The sequence below is a fragment of the Notamacropus eugenii genome, chromosome 1 (assembly GCF_028372415.1).
Source record: "Notamacropus eugenii isolate mMacEug1 chromosome 1, mMacEug1.pri_v2, whole genome shotgun sequence".
NCBI lineage: Eukaryota > Metazoa > Chordata > Mammalia > Diprotodontia > Macropodidae > Notamacropus > Notamacropus eugenii.
In genome coordinates this window covers 25,741,092-25,763,247 of record NC_092872.1, presented here as the reverse complement: position 1 = coordinate 25,763,247, position 22,156 = coordinate 25,741,092, and the positions used below count along the sequence as shown (strand labels likewise).

At 35.8% G+C, this 22,156-nt stretch overlaps 1 protein-coding gene across 1 annotated transcript in view; it reads left to right on the top strand.

Annotated features, from left to right (window-relative positions):
- The window catches only part of CNTLN (centlein), a 438,525-nt gene that overhangs the window by 243,268 nt on the left and 173,101 nt on the right, over positions 1–22,156 (top strand). The window contains exon 13 of the mRNA XM_072600808.1: positions 19,404–19,504. Coding sequence (XP_072456909.1) covers positions 19,404–19,504 — 101 coding nt within the window. The remainder of the gene's footprint in view (positions 1–19,403; positions 19,505–22,156) is intronic.

The window sequence follows — 22,156 nt, the reverse complement described above, 5'->3', positions numbered from 1 at the left end:
TCTCTCTGAGTCCTTGCAGTATTCCAGGACAACATTCCCAATGAAGAACATTGGGAGAGGCATTTGGGGTTAAATGACTTGCCCGGAGTCACACAACTAGTATTCCACCTAACTGCCCAAGACATTCCTTTTAATTTTCCTTTTCTTCAACTGTCTTAAGAACGGTTGTCTTGAGAACTCTAATGCTAACTCTTTGATCCTCTCACTCTCGCCAGAGCTGCCTTCTAACCTCTTCATGTATCTTCCTTCTAAGTTGTAGTCATTTCCAAATCTCATATTTTTCTCTTGAGATACTAACCTGATGAATTCTTATTATCTACTTTTCTAAGATGGGAAGACCACAATTAATTTTAAATAGACATACAGTTGGACATTTTGAGGAAAAAATGATTTTGGATCTAAATCTCTCTATATAATAGTTTTTTACAAAGTAGCCAAGGTATTATGTGACTTTGCCCAAGAGAATGGTACGATTTTATTTGTCTTGATATGCCAGATTTACCCATGATATGGGATATAGTTTTTAATTTTCTTTAACATTGAGCTAGCAAAAAGATATTGAAATAGGGAGGATTGTTTAAACATCAACAATGATCCTTTCTTTGGTAACTTAGTTTTACCTTGCTTTGAGGTTATACAATTTTATGTTAAATATAGTCATTTGTCTAGTTAGGTTTCCTGTAGCAATAACTACTATTCATACTTGTAGCTAAAGATCATTTTCTATTGAACAGTACTGGTTTTTAGAATATATAATTCAGGCCTTTTAAATTGCTTTAAGTTGAAACATAAGAAATGTAGTATAATCCTAGATATGTTTTATCAATTATGATAGAATCTATTTATAACTGTAAGGTTTTTTACTAAATACATTCACTAAGTAAACTCATTATTATAATAATTGCAATTTGCAAAAATGGAAATAAATCATTAAAAACATTGTTCCACATTGGTATGAATAGACCTTGTATTTATTAGAAACAAAATTGACCCTTTTAAGATAACTGAAGCACATGCAGCAACATGTGCTGCAGAAGATAAGGAAGTAAATTCTACGAACCTTTGGACCAGTTCCTCCAAATAAGTCCACTTGTACTTTCATACTCATTAATTTTAATGGTGGCATTAGGGAAGATTGTAAAATGTATGTTGGAAAATATAGTTCAGGCTTAATAAATGAACGATAAAGAAAGCATGTGGGCTACCTCAGAAGCCTCACTTCCTACCTGGCTACTCTCTTGGTCTTCATAATCTCCAGAAATTCTTCCTGTTGCAGGATGACATCACCTCTGTGACTCATACATCTTCCAATTGTCCAGCCCTGCTGCCAGACTTCATCATGTCCCTACAGCAGCCAGCCTTCCCTCTCCTCTTTTCAGCTCCTTTTTATCTGTTTTCTTCCACCATTAGGTTGTAAATTCCATTAGGGTAGGGATCAAATAAGATAATAATGATGAAGCTCTTAGCACAGTGCCTGGAATATAATAAGCACTCTATAAATGTTAGCTATCATCATTATCATCATCATTATCATCACGTGATTTTTGTGAGACATTAGTAGGATGCATTCATGGGGATCTAAAATCTTTGATGTGGAGAATGCGATAAAAGCTGTATTTATTTTTATTCTGTGAAGTAATTGTTGTCAGTCTGCGTGCTGTTGGTAGTCAACTGATCTTGCTTTATGTCAGTTACTGTCTTTCACATTTTCTTGTGCTCTTTATATTCATTTTCCTTGAAGGAACTATAAGAATAAGCACAGCAATGCATTGTTGGTTAATTTCCAAAGTGGTCTAATCATTTTGGAAAGCAATTTAGAAATATATCTGAAAGTCACTAAATTCTGCTCACTCTTTAACCCAACCCAAGACCACTTCTAGGCTCATACAGCAAAGGCATCAAAGAAAGGGAAAAAAAAATACCCATGCGTACAAAAACAATTATAGCAGTAATTTCTTTTGTAGCAAGGAACTTCAAACAAAGTGACTACCCATCAATTAGAGAAGAGCTGGGGAAAAAGAGAGATGATGAAAATAACAGATTCAAAGAAAACTGAGGGGACTTATATGAACCAGTACAGAATGAAGTGAGCAGAACCAGAAGAATAATTTGATCTATTGCTACAAAATTATTAAGATGAATAACTGCGAAAGAATTAAGAAGTTTAAACAACGTAATGAATTTTTCCCACCTATTCCCGCACAAAGATGCAAGATACAGAGTGAGGCATACTTTTCAGAGACAGCCAATTAAGGGTTTGTTTTACATGACCAGAAGTATTTGTTATAAGGGAGACCTTTTCTTTTGTTTTTCTTTTGGTGGAGTGAATTAGGGATGAGAGGAGAAATAGTGATAATTATACTAAAAAAAGGAAGAAAGAAAGCTTTATGAATCATTAAAACATGAAAATGAGAAATCATAAGGAAGATCACGAATGAACATCAAATAGTAAGACAGTTTTGGAACTACTTTGTCCAATTTGAATTTTATAAATGACTGCCAGGCCTAGAGGCGCCAACTGCCAGGCCTAGAGGCCTGTGGGCTACCCGAGTCTTCTTACTTCACCTCCCGAGGTCTTCGGCTGGCCAAGCCGGATGCTTGTATGAGAGAAAGGACGTTCCAGAGTCGAACAAGGGTTGAGCTTTATTCAAGGTTCTGGTTACAAGTGCAGGGGAATTCTTCCTTAGGAGGGAGAGAGAAAGATCTCCCAAGGAGGCAAAGATCTTACAATAAGAGATTGGAAGTAGAAGTGTAAGTGGGGAGAGAGGGGGAGGGAAGAGAGGAGAGAGGAAAAGCGGAGCCTTCTGTCCTCACCCGTGGCCCCTCCGCCCAAGAGAGCTTTCAGGCTTTCCTGTCTCCAATTAAGCTCTCCAGCCGCATAGTTTGCATCTGAATACCGTGCCTGTTAGGTGTGCCCAGATCTGGGACAATCTCGAGGGCGGGGAGAGCTCTCTCCCATCACGTTTCTCACGGGAAGAGGCGGAAATACACGAGATAGCTCGGTTCACCTCGATTCCCAGTCGTTTCCTGGGGGGCCTCGTGAGAACTCTAAGATTTAGAAGTTCCCACCTTTACCCGCCCGAGACTGTCCACATGGAATTGAGCTTCCATCCCCAGCAAATGACAACACTAACATAAAAGCAATCAAGCTGCACATAGTAGAGAGAAAGCCAAACTGTACATAACAGACATCCACAGTTTTAAATAAAACTTCCTTTTTTAGTTTTTTCTTTGTATTCCCATTTATTGATTTTTATTAAGCTTATAATAAAAATAAAATTTAAAAATAATTGGAGCAGGTTTCAGTAACTAATTCAAATAATTAGTTAATATAATTTAAATAATTTGTATTACTTCAATAATTTATTATTAATGATTATTCCATATAAATATGTATAAGAAACTAATTTCAGTAATTAGCCTTCAAAAGAGTGAGTTTAATTTATATAGAACTCATTTATTGGATTAGGAATTTAAGGAATACCATTTTACATTAAAATAAGGAAAACATTTTAAATCCAGCTTCAGTTTCTATTATTAATCTATCACAGTCACCTAAATTGCAACTCCACGATGTTTAAACAATTGGTAACAAGTAAAAAGATTATAGGGAAGCTGAAGGTGGGTCCAAAAATTATTAGAGGAAATATCATCCACTAGATATCCTAGGTTCTGTTACTTATTCCATGTGCTATACTGGCAAATCAGTTTACCCCTTTATACTACTCATTTGAAGTAATTCGGGTTATTTATTTGTAAAACAGGGGAGTTGGAGTATATAGTTTTTTGAAAGGTCTTTTCCAATTCTCAATCCTGAAACCTGGTTTTTGACTCATCGAATTTACAGAAGTTGCTGAGAAGTTAGAATTGGAATTATATTTATACTATGTTTAGAAATGTTCACAAACTCCCAGATTTTTTCAAAAATTTCTTCTGAATTCATGGTACTTAAGCCAAAAAGAATAAAATTTATAAGTCTCGAAAAATGAATGAACCTCTTTTAAAAAAATATTTTCACCTCAGGCCTATGTATCGAATTCTTAAAATGATTTGCAATCTTCATCTCTTTAAATTGTGAGGCTGGTCTTGTTTAAATGATTCTAAATTCCCTTCTAGCTTTAAAAGTTTATGGCCCTTTTAATTCTAACATGATTTACTTAGACCTAACAGCAATGTTAAACTCCCTAGTTCCTCTCCACTAACATCATCCCCTATAGAAAATTACACTGAGAGTAAACTCATTCCTCAACTCCAAGATCTTTACAATTTTGATGACAGGATTTTAAAAGAAGTCTTTTATTAAGTAGTAATTTTTAACAAAACTGATACATATAAAGCTTTATTTGTAAATAAATTTTACTTTCTCAGAATTCTTTCAGCAAATGCATCCTATAATGGCTAATGCCTCTCAGTAGTTAGCAAGTCATGATGTTTTGCTTCTGTTAATAATTTTCACAACTAAATGTATTGTTCCACTCAGACCTTCTGTTCTGTACAGGGGCTGTAAATAACATAATTAAAATGCTATTTGCTGTATTTTAAAATAATATTTTCCCTCTTATTTTGAGGTCTAGTTGTTTTTTAAGTGTCTAATGAGGATAATAACTTAATAAATGCATTTCAACAAGTGTTTATTAAGTGCTGACTTTGTGCTAAACATAACAGAGACAAAAAAATTTAAATAACACATGGCCTCATGGCAATGTAGTGTGTATGGGGAGTGCTTTATTTGCGTAAATAATTATTATACAAAACAATAACAAATAACAGAATTATAGGGGAATTTTTAAAGTTGAAAAGTGTCTTTCATATCAGTTTAAAAAAACTACATGCTACATAAGGTCTTATGAAAGAATGTTCTTTGTTGATGAGAGGAATCAGTTAACTTCCTAGCATATCTGACATTTGAATAGGGTGTTGAGAGATCTTTAGGATTTTAAAAACTGGGTTAATTTACTTTTCAAGTAACAAGTAGCAAAAAGTCAGTGTGTCCTTGCCAAGAGGACATGTTTCATTTTTATTCATTTGGACTCATGACTTATCTTCTTTTTTTCTATAATTTTGTCATTGTATAGATTATTTTGCTAATTCTGTTGATTGATATGCATCAGTTTTAAAAGTTATTCCACTTTCCTCTGATAATTGTTCATAATTTTTATGACATTGTAATATTCCATTATATTCATGTATCAACATGTATTTAGTCATTCATTCTTCAATAGGAGAACCCCACTTAATTTCCTGGTTACCAGGAAAAAAAATTGTTATACATATTTTTGTACATGAGCCAGGATAACCAGTGCTATGAAAGTAAGAGGACCTGATCGAACCTTCTAGGGAAATATCAGGAGTATCAAGATCTGCTCTCTACTACCACTGTCCTGCAAAAGAAGCCATTGCGTACAAACCAAATGTACAGGCATCTAGGTGGTGCAGTGAACAGAGGACTGGATCTGGAGTCAGTCATATCTGAATTCAATCTGGCCTCAGATATTTACTAGTAACAAAACTGCACTCTGCCTCCACTTTATAATGTGTAAAATAAGGATTGATAGTAATAGCGCCTTACTACTAGGGTTGTTGGAAGGAGAAAAGAACATTCTCTAAGTCACTTTGCAAAGCTTAAGGTACCACATAAATGCGAGCTATATTGCTATTAATTAGATTGTCGATGTTGTTACTGTTTTTATTATTGTTGCACTCTGTTTTATTGAGCAAATAAAAATATCCATCGCTGAATCCCAGTCCAGTCTTCTAAGCTGGTTCCTAGAAACCTGACCAGGTGCATTCTATCCATTCCATCCATCCAGTCTCAGTCTTCCTGGTATTCTGACTCAGCACAATGTTGTCTGTTGTTTGGAAATGTGTTTAGGGTTTTTCCCTCTGAACCTGTATGTCTAGGGCCCTATTGTTCTAATTCAGACCTACCCACTCACCTTCTGTGGTTTGTAGCCCAATACAGTCAGAATGACATCTAGTAGTTTTCCTCTATATCCTCACCATCTCTATACCAGCATGGAGGCTGTGTAGAATAATAGGAAGAGAACTGGATTTGGAGTGAGAGGGCATGGATCCTTAAGGATTTACTGCACTTCTGGGATTCCGACTGTCACTGCTGACCCAAGAGAAGACACAGGGGTAAGCTATACCAAAATGATTCTCACTTTGTAAGAAGAGACTTTACCTTGAAGCTTTGCTATATTTCTGTGCAGTAGTAAGACTGAAATTGTAGAATACACTGAAGAAGAAGCTAAGGAAAGAGATAGAATAGAGGATGAAGCTGCAATTGAAGAGGAAGAAGATAAACTCAAAACTAAAAAATTGAGACAACTAGTTGGGATTGGGAACTTGTGAATCGCATCAGACCAATATGGCAGAGATCATTACAAGAAGTAGAAGAAGAGGGATACAGAGCTTTCTGCAAATCATTTTCAAAGGAAAGTGCTTGCCACATAATAAATGCTTAACTCATGTTTATTGATTGATTGATTGATTGATGATCCTATGACTTTTATCTTCAGTGCTGAAAGAGAAATAACCTTCAAGTCAGTTTTGTTTGTCCCCAATTAAGTTTCATGTGAATTATTTGACAAATATGATTTAAAGAAAAGTAGCTGCATTAAGTTGTGTATGTATACTTGGCATATATAGTTATCCTACTTGACTTCTATGATGTGATGCAAAAGCACCTTAATTTTATTAAGGGGGTAGTGAATTCTGATGATTCTACTCTGAATATGTACTGTGAAATCCTTCAGCAATATAAATTGCTTAAGTTAATTAAAAAGAAACTAGTCTATAAAACCTTTGACATAATTCAGAAGTTAATATAACCTTTTTGGAAAGAAATTTTCACTAACATCAAACTTTGGGTCATTAAAAATCATTCCATAATTTTGTGAGACATTTGGTCATCTTCTATTGCAGTGCTTTTTATTCAATTTTTATTCAGTTATTCAATTTTTTTATTCAATTACGATGGAAAGGCAATTTTTATCATTCATTTTTTATAAGATTTTGAGTTCCAAATTTTTCTCTCTCCCTCCTTTCCCTCCCTCCTCCTTAAGACAGTAAGCAATTTGACAAATGTTGTTTTATACATATATATGTGTGTGTGCGTATGTATGTATGTATGTATACACATGTAAAACATATTCTCCTATTAGTCATTTTGTGAAACAAGAAACAAAACAAAAGGGGAAGAATTGTGAATGAAATAAAGTGAAAATAGCATTCTTTGATCTGCATTCGGGTTCCATCAGTTCTTTCTCTGGCTGTGGTAGCACTTTCCATGAGTCTTTTGGAATTGTCTTAGGTCCTTATATTGCTCAGAAGAGCGGAGTTAATCATAGTTGGTCATGCACACGGTTGCTGTTACTGCTGCGCTGTTCTTGCTCTGCGCGCTCCACTCAGCATCAGTTCATGTGAGTCTGCCTGCTCATCCTTTCTTACAGTGCAATAGTCTTCCATTACAATCATATGCCACCACTTGTTCAGCCATTCCCCAGCGGATGGGCATCCTCTCAATTTCCAATTCTTTGGTGCCACAGAAAGAGCTGTGTAAATATTTTGGTACATGTGGGTCCTTTTCTCTTTTTAATGATCTCTTTGAGACACAGACCTAGCAGAGGTATTGTCTGATCAAAGGGTGTGCATGGTCTGACTGGCCTTCGCATATAGTTCCAGATTGCTCTCCAGAATGGTTGGGTCAGTTCATGCCTCCATCATGCATTTCAATGTCCCAATTTTCTCACATCTCCAACATTTATCATTTTATTTTTCTGTCATGTTAACTAATCTGATAGATATGAGGTGGTACCTCAGAGCTGTTTTAATTTTATTGCAGTGCTTTTGTTAGGGATGTACAAACAGAAAGTCTTGAACCTTTCTTCTTCAACATGAATGTAATTTTTTCGAGGGTTTTTTTTTAAACTATTCTTTTGGTGTTTGATAACAATGGATTGAATGACAAAATCATTTAGATATTATCGCCTTTATTATTTTGGTTTAGCCTACTTATGAGCAATTAATATTTTTCTATTTTGGTACGTATTTATTTCTGTAAGTAGAGATTTGTAATTACATTCAGTTATCATATATATTAAAGATAGACATCCAAACATTTTATACATTTTATTGTAATTTTGAATGGAATTTCTCTTTCTCATCTTCATGTCTTTTAAAATTTAACCCCTTCCCTTGCAGCCTTCTATTACAGAACTGATTTTACTTCATCTTTATAGGGCCTGGTCTCCAGGGTTTCCTAATTTTTCTCCATCAAAAGGAATAGAAAATTTAGCCCCCTTTCCCTGCCCCAAATGGTCATAAAATAATTCATTAGATTTTGTAACAGCAAATCATCTGTAAATTATCAGAGTCAATGGAGTTATACGAATAACAAATACTCTAAATCATCCCTATTAAACCCACTTTCATGTGTCATTGTTCTAAAGTTTCATTTCCTTGTTTAAATTTCTCTTATCGTTGCCCAAGTTCAAAGCTCACCCAGTTTTTGATTACTCCAAATTAGGAGAAAAATTCTTGGGAAGTATTCTTGGGGGTGGGGAGGAGCTGGAGAGTAGTTAATAGGGTAACCTGAGACTCTTTTACCATCTACTCTAATTCCTAGTTATGATTATTTACCCCTACTGTCCTTTTGAGTAAACTTCATTTCCCTAGAGTCCAAAAATATTCTCCAGGAAAATCCCTGGATCAGAAAGCATATTTTCCTCTTGCCAATTATTAGTCCCTGCCTCCACTAACTTTGACCTTTTTATCTGGGTAATCAAGAAATCTGCCTGCTTTCAGTGCTCAGTTTTAAAGTAGGTCAGAAGTTTATTTACTATGCTTCTAATTGCTTAATCATTACAACTTTAGAAGATAGTGAATTAGAGGCAGCAGCTGAGTTGGACTCTCAACATCCTCCTCAAACAACTTTAAAGTAATGCCTTAAATCAACTTTTGGAGTGGCAGAGCCCAGATAAGGTCAGAATGAAACATTTTTCTGGCCTAAGAAAAGTTCGGAGGTCAGCAGGAAAGGTCTGTAACACCTGAGTGAGTGACAGCCTGGAAGAGAGAATGCTGGCAGTGGCAATGCAGCAGCTTTAGGAGTTCTCAGAACCAGACACCTGTGAGAAAGAAATTACATGGGAAAAAATATTGATTGCTCATGGATTAACTGAACCAACATAACTAAAATGAAAAATTCTACCTTAATTAATTTACTTATTCATTGCCATTCCAAACTACCGAAATTATTTTATAGTACTAGAGAAAATAATATAGTTAATTTGGAAGAACAAGAGAAAGAATACCGAGAGAATTAATGAAGAAACATTGTAAGGAAGGTGGCTCAGCTGTACCAGATCTCACAATCAACTATAAACTGGTAATTATCAAAATGAAATGAGAGTTATGCAAGAAAATAAGGAAAGGAGAATTAATAGCTTACTAAAAGAGGCACAAAAATACTGAAGGAAATTACATCTTTAAAAAAAAAATTGATCTAGTGGTAAAAAAAGGCACATAAAATTACTGGTGAAAAGAATTCCTTGAAAAGCATACTTGGCCAAATGGAAAAAGAGGTACAAAATATCACTGAAGAAAATAATTCCTTAAAATTATTGGGCAAGTGGAAGCTAATTGCTCCATGCGATATCAAGAAACAATAAAATAAAGTCAAAAGCATGAAAAAATAGAAAAAAATATGAAATCTTATTGTAAAAACAACTGAATTGACAAAAAGATTGAGGAAAGATAATTTAAGGATTGTTGAACTACCTGAAGACCACAGTCAAAAAAAAGAGCCTAGACATCACATTTCAAGAAATTGTCAAGGAAAACAGCTCTGATATCTTAGATCCAGATGATAAAAGAGGAATTCAGTTAATCCGCCAGGCTGTTATTGTTGTGTTTGTCCTTCCTACTGGAAGAGAACCATGACATTAGGGAGATGATGACATGACTTTCAATTGACTTTGATTTGAAAGTGCTATGTTTGAAGTGCTGTGCAAAGGTTACCAGCTTCATTTTCTCCTCCAGAGCCATCTGAGTCCAGTGACTAGATATTCATCAGGTTGACTGGAGATTGCCCAGGATGCAGTAGGAGACCTTTTAAGCTGCAGTCTTTTTCATGTTCTCACTTTGAGTGAGGTAAGAAGTGAGTCAAGAGATGGCCCCTTTAATTTAAAAAAAAGAGATCACACTTGGAAGGGAATATCCTCAGGGTTGCTGGCCAAAAGAGAAACAATTACTATTTACATTCACTCTGAGCCAGAAGGGCCCAAAATATAGCCATAAGGGGTGCGTGGTCAGGGACCTATTGTTGTACAATCTACGAGTTCCAGAGTGAAATAGGTTTAAGGTTTGGTCTTTGAGAAAGAAATCTAGCCAGTAAATCCCAAGTTAACTAGGTAGCTTTCAGCAATCAAAATTTACCTTCCTTTGGAGAGGAGAAGTGAAGGGAGAGAGAGAGGGAAATGAAGGAGAGAATGATTTTGAGTTACCCAATTGACTGGGTCCACATTCAGGGAGCTCGGACTGCTCACAGGTTATGTTTGTCCTTTGTTCTTGAAAGGGACCATGACATGGAGAGAAATGATGATATGACTTGTCATTGACTTTGATTTGAGTGAGGGAGGGCTGTGCAAGGTTACCAGCCTCATTTTCTCCTCCAGAGCCATCTCCAGTTAATCCACCAATTACCGTCTGAACAAGATCCCCAAAAGAGAAGTCCTGGACTTCTGTAACCAAATTCAAGTGTTCTCAGGTCAAAGAGAAAATACTTCATCCAGAGAGAAATAGTTCACATATTGTGGAGCCATAGTCAGGATGACACAAGATTTAGCAGTACCCATAGTAAAGCATCACAGGGCTTGTAACAGGATATTCTGGAATGGCAGAGGAGCTGGGATTACAACTAAGAGTAAACTACCCAGCAAGGATTCTGGGAAGATAGTGGAGTAGGTCCGAAAAGTTTTGGCTCTCCAAATTTCCTCTACACACAAAAAAAGGACAGAACTTCATCTTAGAGGGAACATAGAGCAGGGCAATAAATAAAAGTTGGGGTAAAGAAGTCCTCCTCAGACAATTTGAGAAGACCCTAGGAACAACCTGAACTCTAGAGATGAAGGTTCAGTCTGAGTAAAGTTCAAACACATTGAAGCCAGAATCTACAAGCCCTGGGTGCAGCTGAGTTGAGAGGCAGTCTCAGCCTTAGAAACTTTCATCTCACAGATAGTGAGGGTGTCTGAGCTGAGTAGGAGAAGACTGAAGGACCTTTCAGTGCCAAGGGATACCAAACACAGCTATGCTGACCAGATGCATCCCAGGCCATAACTGTAAGGAGGAGAACCTCTTGAGAGCAGTAGCAGAGGGGCAAGGTCCCTTCTGGCTGCAGGCACTTGCAGGAGAGCAGAGTCCCTGGTTTCAGTTCCAGGGGAGAGAGGATAATTGTAGTTTGCAGCCACTGGAGGGACCACAAGGAACAAGATCATCTGCGATACAGTGTGGTTGGGGGCCCTAACTTTGGTTTAAAAGTGAGATAGAAGCCCAAGGTTGGAACCTGGGACAGACCTCAGAAAATAACAGTAATATGGACTTGAGGGTTGGGGCACCATTCCCCATACCCTGGAACTAGAAGTTGATTGCCCTAATAACTGCTAAAAACAAAATAAAAAAATGAGTAAGCAAAGGAGAAAGAACCCAATAATAAATGGAGACAGAGAAGATATGATTCATATTCAGAGCAAGATAATGGAGTTTAAAAAGCAACTACTTTTTCCATGAGAAACATCAAATGGTCCCAAACACAAAAAGAGCTCTTGGAAGAACTTAAAAAGGATTTTCAAAATCAAATAAGAGAGACTGAGGAAAAATTAGAAAAAAAGGGCAATCTAAGAAAAATCAATAAAATTGTGAAAAGAAAGTTAGCCACCTTGAAAAGACAATGCAAAATTTAAGGAGAAAAATAATTTCTTGAAAACCAGAATGGGGGGTGGATCCAAGATGGTGGAGTAAAAGCAGGGACTTGCTTGAGATCTGCCCCAAACACCTGTAAAAAAATGACTCTAAACAAATTCTAGAGCTACAGAACCCACAAAATGATAGAGTAAAACAAATTTCCAGCCTAAGACAACTTGGAAGGTCAACAGAAAGGATATATTGCACTGGACTGGGAGTGGAGCGCAGTCTGGCATGGCCTGCACCAGCAAAGACAGGTTCAGAGCAGGCCTCAGGGGACTGAATCACTGGCAGCTTTGGCAGTTTCTAGTCTTCTCAACCCACAAATGCCAAAGACACTATAGACGGTTAGTGGGAAAACTCTGTGGGCCCTGGGTGAAAGAGGAATCCAGTCCAGTAGGGGTCCAACCCCAGCCCTGGGGTGGGGGAGGTGGCAGCAGCAGCAGCTGCTTCCAGAGTTCTGGGTCCGCAGATGGTGGGGGAACAGGTGGCTGATACAAAATCCCTGAGACTGGGGAAAGTACATCCACTTACACCCCAGCCCTCTGAAAACAGAGTCCTACCTTGACAAAGAGTTAAAAAAGTTAAGTATTTGGCTGGGAAGATGAGCATAAAAAAACCCCTCAGACTATAGAATCTTACTTTGATGACGAAGAAGATCAAAACATACAACCAGAAAAAGACAACAGAATCAAAGCTCCTACATCAGAAGCCTCCAAGAAAAATATGAATTGGTCACAGGTCATAGAAGAACTCCAAAAGAATTTTGAAAATCAAGTAAGAGAAGTAGATGAAAAATTGGGAAGAGAAATGAGAACGATGCAAGAAAATCATGAAAAATGAGTCAACAGCTTGCTAAAGGAGACCCAAAAAAATACTGAAGAAAATAACACCTTAAAAAAATAGACTAATCTAAATGGCAAAAGAGGTCCAAAAGCCAATGAGGAGAAGAATGCCTTAAAAAAGCAGAACTGGCCAAATGGAAAAGAAGGTCCAAAAGCTCACTGAAGAAAATAATTAAGAGGTAAAAGGAATGTATTGAAGAAGGAGAAAGGAACAGATATAATGATGTAAATTATCTCACATAAAAGAGTCAAGAAAAATGTTTCACAGTGGAGGGGAAAAGGGGGAAGTGAGAGGGAATGAGTGAACCGTACTCTCATTGGATTTGGCTTAAAGAGAGAATGACATACACATTCCGTTGAGTATCTTACCCTACAGAAAAGTAAGGGAAAAGAACATGGGTGGGGGGAGAGAGATGATGGAGGGGAGGGCGTAGTCAGAGGCAAACATTTTAGAAAAAGGACAGGGTCAAAGGAGAAAATAGATTGTGGGGGTGGGATAGGATGGAGGGAAATATAGTTAGTTTTTCACAACATGACTATTATGGAAATGTTTTTCATAACTACCCATGTGTCACCTGTGTTGAATTGTTTGCCTTCTCAATGAGATTGGGTGGGGAAGGAAGAAGGGAGAGAATCTGGAACTCAAAGTTTTAAAAATAAATATTAAATTTGTTTTTATGTGCAGCTGGGAAATAAAATATACAGGCAATAGGGTATAGAAATCTATCTTGCCCTATGTAACAACAAGCAAAGTAGGATTTTTTTTTTACTGTTTTTCTGGATTGAGTTTTAACCAATCAAGTGCCTTTGACTGAATCAGAAGTTTTTGTTTGGATTAAGAGTCTTTGATTGGAAAGAATATCTATCTATCTATCTATCTATCTATCTATCTATCTATCTATCTATCTATCTATCTATCTATGCATATATATATGCATCTATCTATACATATATATATATCCATCTATCTATCTATACATATATATGCATCTATCTATACATATATATATAGTATGTAAAACAGAAATACTATCTATCTACCTATCTATATCTATATCTACATCATATTGCTTGGAGGGAGAAGAGACTACAGAGAGAAGCAGAGCTGAGAAGAGAAAAGTGAGCATGAGCAGTGTAGGGTAACTTGCTAGTGGGGAGAATGTTCGTGATGTTGGTGCTCCCTGTTAATCTGTGTTAATTTCTCGGACAGAAGCCCTATGTGTTGATCTGTGTTGATTTCTCATAAAGAAGTCCTTTCTGTTGGTTTGTGTTGATTTTTCAGACAGAGGTCCCATCTCTTAGTTAGTGTTAATTTCTCAGACAGAAGCCCTGTCTCTTGGTCTTTATTAGTGAATTGAGCTGAAGAGTGGATATCTGCCCACAGGAAGGAAGCTTAGCTTAAGCCCCTTTTAAGAACTATTAAAGTGAATTGAGATGATGGCACTGGTAATGTGTGTAAATATTGTTATAGCCCTGGTAAGCTTCATTTTCCTAGAAACAGAAGCTGTGGGAAAGAACCCCTGGAGCCTGCTATCAGGCAAAAGCAAGAAGAGTTTGGAATGGTACAGTCCCCATGAATTGAGACACAGAGCAGGAGCAGATAACTGCCTGTGTGTGAACTCAGGCAAGAGCTGGGACCGGTTGGCCCACAGAGGAGGAGCCATGGGGTTTAAAAGTCAGTCTCGAATCAAGATGATGGAGGACTTTGCTTGCACACTGTGTATTGATTAAGGAGGTTGTTCTTGCAGTGACCTAGGGGTGGATGGTGTGGTATTTTCTGCTACCCCTTAAGGATGCATTGTGCTAGGGAAGACCCTAGCCTGGGACCCTCTGACTTTGGGGATGCAATGATGTATGCTATGTGCCATATGACATACTGAGTATTATGAGATACGTATCTGTATTAGGTGATATATTTTACTTAAGGATTTTGCTATTAATGTTATGCTTTTCTTTATTGAACAATGTTTAGTTTATTGCTGAATAAATAAATAATTTGATAATTCATTATACTATTTGATTAGACTCTTAAAATTATTCACCGCAGCAGTTCTCAGGTGTGCTGCTGTGATTGGTGTTACATCCTACGAGAAAGTAAGGGGAAAGGAGATAATGGGGGGTGGGTGATAGAAGGGAGGGCAGACTTGGGGAAGAGATAATCAGAATGTAGGACATTGTGGTGGGGGGAGGGGAGAGATAGAGAAAATTTGGACTCAATCCTGTGGAAATGAATGTTGAAAACCAAAAATAAATAAATTGGAAAAAAAAGAAAAAGAAAACCAGAATTGGGCAAGGGAAAGCAAATGACATTCTAAGACAGAATAAAATCAGAAGACTGAAAAAATAGAAGATAAAGTGAAACATCTCATCAGAAAAGCAACTGATCTTGAGAAATTACAATGAGAAGAATGAGGAGAAATAATATAAGAATAGTTGGACTATCTGAAAATTGTGATAAAAAAGAATCTTGATACAATATTACTAGAAATTATCAAGAAAAGTTCCCCTAAGTTCTACAACAAGAGGACAAAGCAGAAATAGAGTAAAAAAGTCTAATGATCACCACCTGAAAGAGATCCCAGGAAGAAAACTTCCAGGAATATCATAGCCAAGTTTCAGAGCTCCCAGGTTAAGGAAGAAAATACTGGAAGCAATAAGAAAGAAGCAATTTAAATACATGGAGCTACAATACCTAGGACCTAGCAGCTACTACACTGAAGGATTGTAGGTCTTGGAATACTATATCCCACGGAGCAAAAGAACAGGGGTTACAACCAAGGATACAACCCAGCAAAGTTAAGTATAATCCTGAATTAAAAAAAAAAGATATTTAACAACCTGAAAGACTTTCATGTTTTTTTGACAAAAATCCAAGAACTTAAGGATAAATTTGACATATAACATCCAGGAGAAATATATAGTAAACATTAAGGACCCATTATAAGGGTTTCAATAAGGTCAAATTATTTACTTTTAAGTGAAAATATAAACAGTACTCTTATGACTGTCATCATTATTTGAGTAGTTTGAAAGGCTTGGACTAAACTGTGTATGATGGGGTGATTCTACAAAAATGGAACTATAGGAAGAGATAAAAAGGAGCAATTATCTCATACACATGAGGCTAAAAAGAAAAAACTGATAACTGAAGAAGGTAGTGTGGGGAGGTCGGATAGTACTGAAACTTTAACAAGAATATATTAAAGACGGAACAACATTTATATCTAGATGGGTATAAAAGTCTTAAATACACAAAGAAACAAGAGGGCAAGGAGATAAGGTGGAGGGAGTGGGTAAGGGGAGTGACACTTGGAGCTATGAGTAGGTTAAAGAATAGGAGGGCAAGGTAGCAGGTAAAGCAGAGGAGTGAAGAGGGATAAGGTAAAATAGGTGAGAAAAGTAGTGAGGAAAAATTGTAAGGAATGAAATACATAAGTAATTGTGATTTAGAATGTGAATAGATGAATTTACCTATAAAACAGAAATGGATAGCAGATTAAAAATTTGAATTCACCGTTATGTTGTTTTCAGGGAACACTAAAGCAAGAGATACACATAAAGATAAAATAAAGGGCAGAAGCAGATGTTATTATATAAAACAGAAAGCAGAGGTAGCAATCATGATCTCAGACAAAGTTAAAGTTAAGGTAGAATTAATCAAAAGAGAAAAACAGAAACTACACTATATGTCTGTAATATTATTCAGTATTGTTTCAGACCATTTAAAATAACTAGATAGTTTTTAACTGAGCTTATACCTGCCAAAACAGACACAGGAATTATAGGAACATAAACATAAAACACTTTTTATGCAAATTAAGCAATATATAAATAATTGAAGTAATATTTATAATAATTTAGTACTGTTTAATATTATAATTAATTTAATATTAAATTTTATATAAGCATGGTATTTATATAATATTTATTGCTAGTCAGAAGGTAAAGCCAATGTAATTTTTAAAATGAAAGTTTTACCTAATCTATTTATTGTGTCATTCCAATTAAATTACTAAAAAAGTATCCAAGTTAGAGAAAATAATAACGAAGTTCATTTGGAAGAACAGAAAGTCAAGAATTTCAAAGAAACCAGGGAGAAAAGATGTAAAGGAAGAAGATTCAACAGTATCGGACCTTAAGCTGTATTATAAGATGAGAGCACTGTTCATCCTCATTCCTCCTTCATTCTGATTTTCTTCAGATTCTATCTCTTTTGTTCTTTCTTCATGTGAATTTTGTTATTTTGTCTAGCTCTATAAGTTGTCTTGTAATTTGACTGGTATGCCATTAAATATGTAAAGTAATTTAGGTAACATTATTTTTCTTTCATTCACACAACCCAAATATGAACCATGTTCTAGTTATTTAAATAACGTTTACATTAATCTTGAATCTGCTTTGGTAGATTGACCACACAAGCTTAAAAAGCTTTTAAAAAATATAAACATATTGAATACAGTGCAATAAAGCTTTTTTCAAAAATAACTTTTCTGATCATTTTAAAGGATAACTGATTTTCTTTACTGGTTAGTTTGTTGCATATCTGCCTGCTCACACAAAGATGAGCAAGATTAAGCTACCAGGGTATTTAAAAACCCAGGAAACAATCTTTTTCTTTTCCTCTTACTTACTGTACCTTCCCAACTTTTTCTCTTACCTGCATCTTCCTAACATCAGTCTTCAAAATGAAAAGGACAGGCAAGACACCTTTTGATGAAGTAATATGATAATGTCTTCTTTATTCTTCCCCCCGCGTAGTGCTTGGAAAGAATAGACCCTTAAAATACTTCTTGATTGATTATGACAAATATATTATGAATTTTTGTAAGAAATGAAATCATAGGCTTAATTACGTTGTATTAATGAGTTCAGAAAGCTGTCTCCAGAACCGCCTGTATGCCTTGAAAACCAGTCTTTGAGAACCACTGAACCTTCATGGTCCCTAAAACTGATATTTTAGTATACGTACACTTAATGATCTTCTTTAAAAAATGAAAGCAGATTCAAGATTAATATCAATGTTATTTAAATAATTAGAACACGGTTCATATTTGAGCTGTGCTAATGAAAGAAAAACAATGTTACCTAAATTACTTTATAGCTTTAATGTCATACCAAAAAAAAAAAAAAAAGATTTTTTTCATTTATTGTGTTCCTATTTTCACAAAAGGGGAAATATTAGATATGATATAAACATATGCACATAAACAGCTTCTTTAATTATTGTTGATGCTGTTAAAAAATTTTTTCCTCCCTGGAAGAACACTTCTGTTCAAAAGATACTGTCCAAAGCGCTTAATTTTCTATTGTAGATTTTTTTTTTATTATAAATTTTGAAGATTTAAGAATTTGCCTCAGTAGACACTAGAGATTTTTCAGTTCGTAAAATATATCCTTCTTCTCTTCATGCACATGGCTACCACTATAGGTCAGATCCTCATCATCTCTTTACTGTACTAGTAACCTCTTATATTTTTTTGTTCCTAATCTTTTCTTTCTCTAATCTATCTTCCATAATCTGACCTCCAAATCTTCCTAGAGCACATACCTGGCTACATCATTCTCCATCTCAAAAATGTGGAGTGAAAATCTTTCATTTCATCTGAGAATTAACAAAAGCCTTCACTTCACATTGTCTTATTTTGAAGAATTAGGCTACTGAGTAATATTCAGCCCAAATGATTTATATGGAAAATTTCCAGGACAACTCTCATATTTCTTCTTTCCATTTCTTCCTTTCATTCTTGCTTTTAGCTTATATTGTACTTTGTTGGTTTGGAATGGACACATTTAAAAGCAACCTGACAAATGAAAATTTAGTTTTAAGTAGACATTTAGGCAGTTATCTTATAAAACAAACATACAACTATACATTAACACTCATTAGTACAAAACCTAGAACTTCGATTTATGTTATGCATATGGAAACTAGTTCTCCCGATGTTAATAGTCCCATACTGATAAAATGTATTTCCCAGAATACACGACCTTGAGTTGTGGGGTTTTCTGAAAACTTTGACCTGCTTATTTAAATGATGTGAGATGAAGTTACTTAGCACTTTTATTTTTTTCTTGAACTTCTGCAATCCTAAAAGGCTACTAGACTATATAACTCTGCTTGGCATTCAAAACTCTTTACAACCTAACCCCTCCTCACGCCTTTCTAGTCTTCTTATCCTTTATCTCCACACACATTCCCATTCTGAGCATTTTCAGTGGCTGTCCCACCATGCCTGGAATGGTCTCCCTTATCATCTTCCCATCTCAGCTTTCTTCAGGTCACAGCTTTAAATCCTGACTTGTACAAGAAACCTTTCCAAGTCTTTCCTAACTAGTGCCTTGTCTCTCGGGATTGTTTCCAGTTTATTCTGTATATAGATTGTTTATACCCAGTTGCTTGCATGGTATCTCCACTTAAGATGATGAGTTCCTCCAGAGCAGGGACTGTGTTTTGTATGTTTTTTTGTATCCTCAGTACCTAGCGCAGGGCCTGACAGGTAGTAGGTAGTTAGTAAATATGTTGACTGATTTGATGAATGTTTGCTTTTATGTTTCAGTGTGTTAAAAAGTAGTCCATTATTTTTATTTCTTCAATAGTGTCAATCTTGAAGAAGAGTTGGATCAACTTAAAGTTTTTAGATCGTTCCAAGCAGCTAAAATGCAAGAAGAGAATGCATGTCTGGAACAAGAAAGAGAAGGTAAGTGACTATATAAATCAACACCAACACATCCCTTTCTTTTCTACTCTTCCCTTTCATGAACCTTTCTTCTTTAGTGAGACTGGTTTCCTTCCTCTTCTCCCTATTTCCTTTCCCTTTGCATGTGCTATGTCTCTCACTTCTGCAGTTCATTTTTTATTCATCCATATTCTGTTTTTCCTACAAGGCCTTTCTGAAGGTCCACCATTTGCTTGAATTCTTTCTTGATGATCATAGTCCAAATCAATTTTTTTCTGTAATTCTTATTGCACTTTTTGTTTTTGCTAAATATCATTGTATATTATCACATCTGCCAATTCCTGTTTAAATTGTTTACATCTGCCCATAGATTATAAATTCTTTGTGGGTGAGAACTATATCTTGTACTCTTTTTTTTTTTGCTCCATATTGCCAGTAATTTTCTTGAATAAAATGTAGCTGATGGATAGTCATTTAATTAAATTGACACATATTTGTCTAATCTACCAGAGACCTTTGAAGAGATAGACAAAAATGGAGATGAAGAAAAGTCAAAGAATGTAATAATTTAGCCTTACAAATTCTCATGGCAAGATTCCACAACAAAAAAGTTTTTAAAAATTGAATCACCGTAGGTTCATGGTCATTTTTTAATACTGAGACTTGACCCAGAGATAAATAAAAAAGAAATAGTGATAAATAGATACTACCAATATGTCTTTGCATGGAATTCAGCCAAGGATTGCTTCTGGAATGTATATGTTAATTTTTATATGATTTATCTGAAAAAGGAGTTCACAATGCCATATCCAGGTCTAAAAATGATATTAGATATTTATGGATAGTGAAGTGCAGGAAGATTTTGTGAACCTGTCTGTAAGTCGGAGAAGAAAGAAAAATATTGCTGTAAGTGAGGGATAGGTAATAAACTTAGAGCCGCATGATACAAACTTTACTTACATGGTGTTAGCCTTTCTCCAGTTAGGGCATGAGGAAGAGAAAGTCAGCTTTAGAAAAGGGGAAGGAAATTCAGGAGAGGAAAGTGTCATGAAAACCATATTAAGAGGAAGTCTGAAGATCAGTGGTGTTGTGCAACAGAGGAAGTGAAGTAAGATTGGAAAGATAAAAATTACTTCTTCTGATTATAAGGACAGCTTTGGTGGTAGTAGAGCAATTTCATTAAGGTGATAAGATAAAGAAGCCTGGTTGTGGAGAAGAAGTTGCATTGGGAAGAAAGAAAATGAGATGAGTAGTAGTAAGGGTGTAGAGACTTATTATTGAGAACTTAGCATTTAAACTCTTTTTGGTCTGAAAGAAAGGAGAAATAGGATAATAATCCATAAAGTGAAAATTATTGCTTCTGTACTGAAGAAAACAAAAACCATGAAAGCTGAGATATACGTATCACAATTTTCCTTAGGGCAAATTGATAATTCTGGTGCTGGTTTGATCCTAGGTTACCCTGAGTCTTCCATTGAATAACAAAAGACTTCCATAATAGTCATGTTGCTTAAGACTAACTATATTTCCCTCCATCATATCCTGTCCAACATTTATTCTGTTCTCTCTTTTGACCTTATCCCTCCCCAAAATGTTTACTTCTAATTGCTCCCTCCTCTCATTTGCCCTCCCTTCCATTATCCTCCCACCCCACTTGTCCCCCTCTCCCCTGTTTTCCTATCTTACACCTGTAGTGTAAGATAGATTTTCGTTTGAAATTGAGTGATCATGTTATACCTTCCTTAAGCCAAATGTGATGAGAGTAAGCTTCACTTTTCCCCTCTCACCTTCTCCCTTTTCTCCTCGATTGAAAAAGCTTTTTCTTGCCTCTTCTATGAAAGATAATTTGCCCCATTCCCCATTCCTCCTTTTCTCCTCCCAATATATTCCTCTGTCACCCTTTAATTTTGTTTTTTTAGATATCATCTTATCTCATCTCACCCTATGCTCTCTCTCTATGTGTGTGTGTGTGTGTCTGTATGTCTGTGTGTGTGTGTGTGTGTGTGTGTGTGTATTTAATCCCTCCAACTGCCCAAATACTGAGAAAAGTCTCAAGGGTTACAAATATTATCTTTTCATGTAGTATTGTAAACAGTTCAACTTTAGAAAATCTGTTATAATTTCTCTTTCCTGTTTACCTTTTCATGTTTCTCTTGATTCTTATGTTTGAAAGTCAAATTTTCTATTCAGTTCTGGTCTTTTCATCAAGAATGTTTGAAAGTCCTCATTTCACTGAATAGCTATTTTCCCCCTGAAGTATTATACTCAGTTTTGCTGGGTAGGTGATTCTTGATTTTAATCCTAGTTCCTTCGACTTCTGGAATCCCTTAATGTAGAAGCTGCTAGAGCTTGTGTTATCCTGATCGTATTTCCATAATACTTAAATTGTTTCTTTCTATCTGCTTGCAATATTTTCTCCTTTACCTGGGAACTCTGGAATTTGGCTACAGTATTCCTAGGAGTTTCTCTTTTTGGATCTCTTTCAGGAGGTGATTGGTGGATTCTTTCAATATTTATTTTGCCCTCTGGTTCTAGAATATCAGGGCACTTTTTCTTGATAATTTCATGAAAGACAATGTCTAGGATCCCTTTTTGATCATGACTTTCAAGTAGTCCCATAATTTTTAAATTGTCTCTCCTTGATCTATTTTCCAGGTCATTTGTTTTTCCATT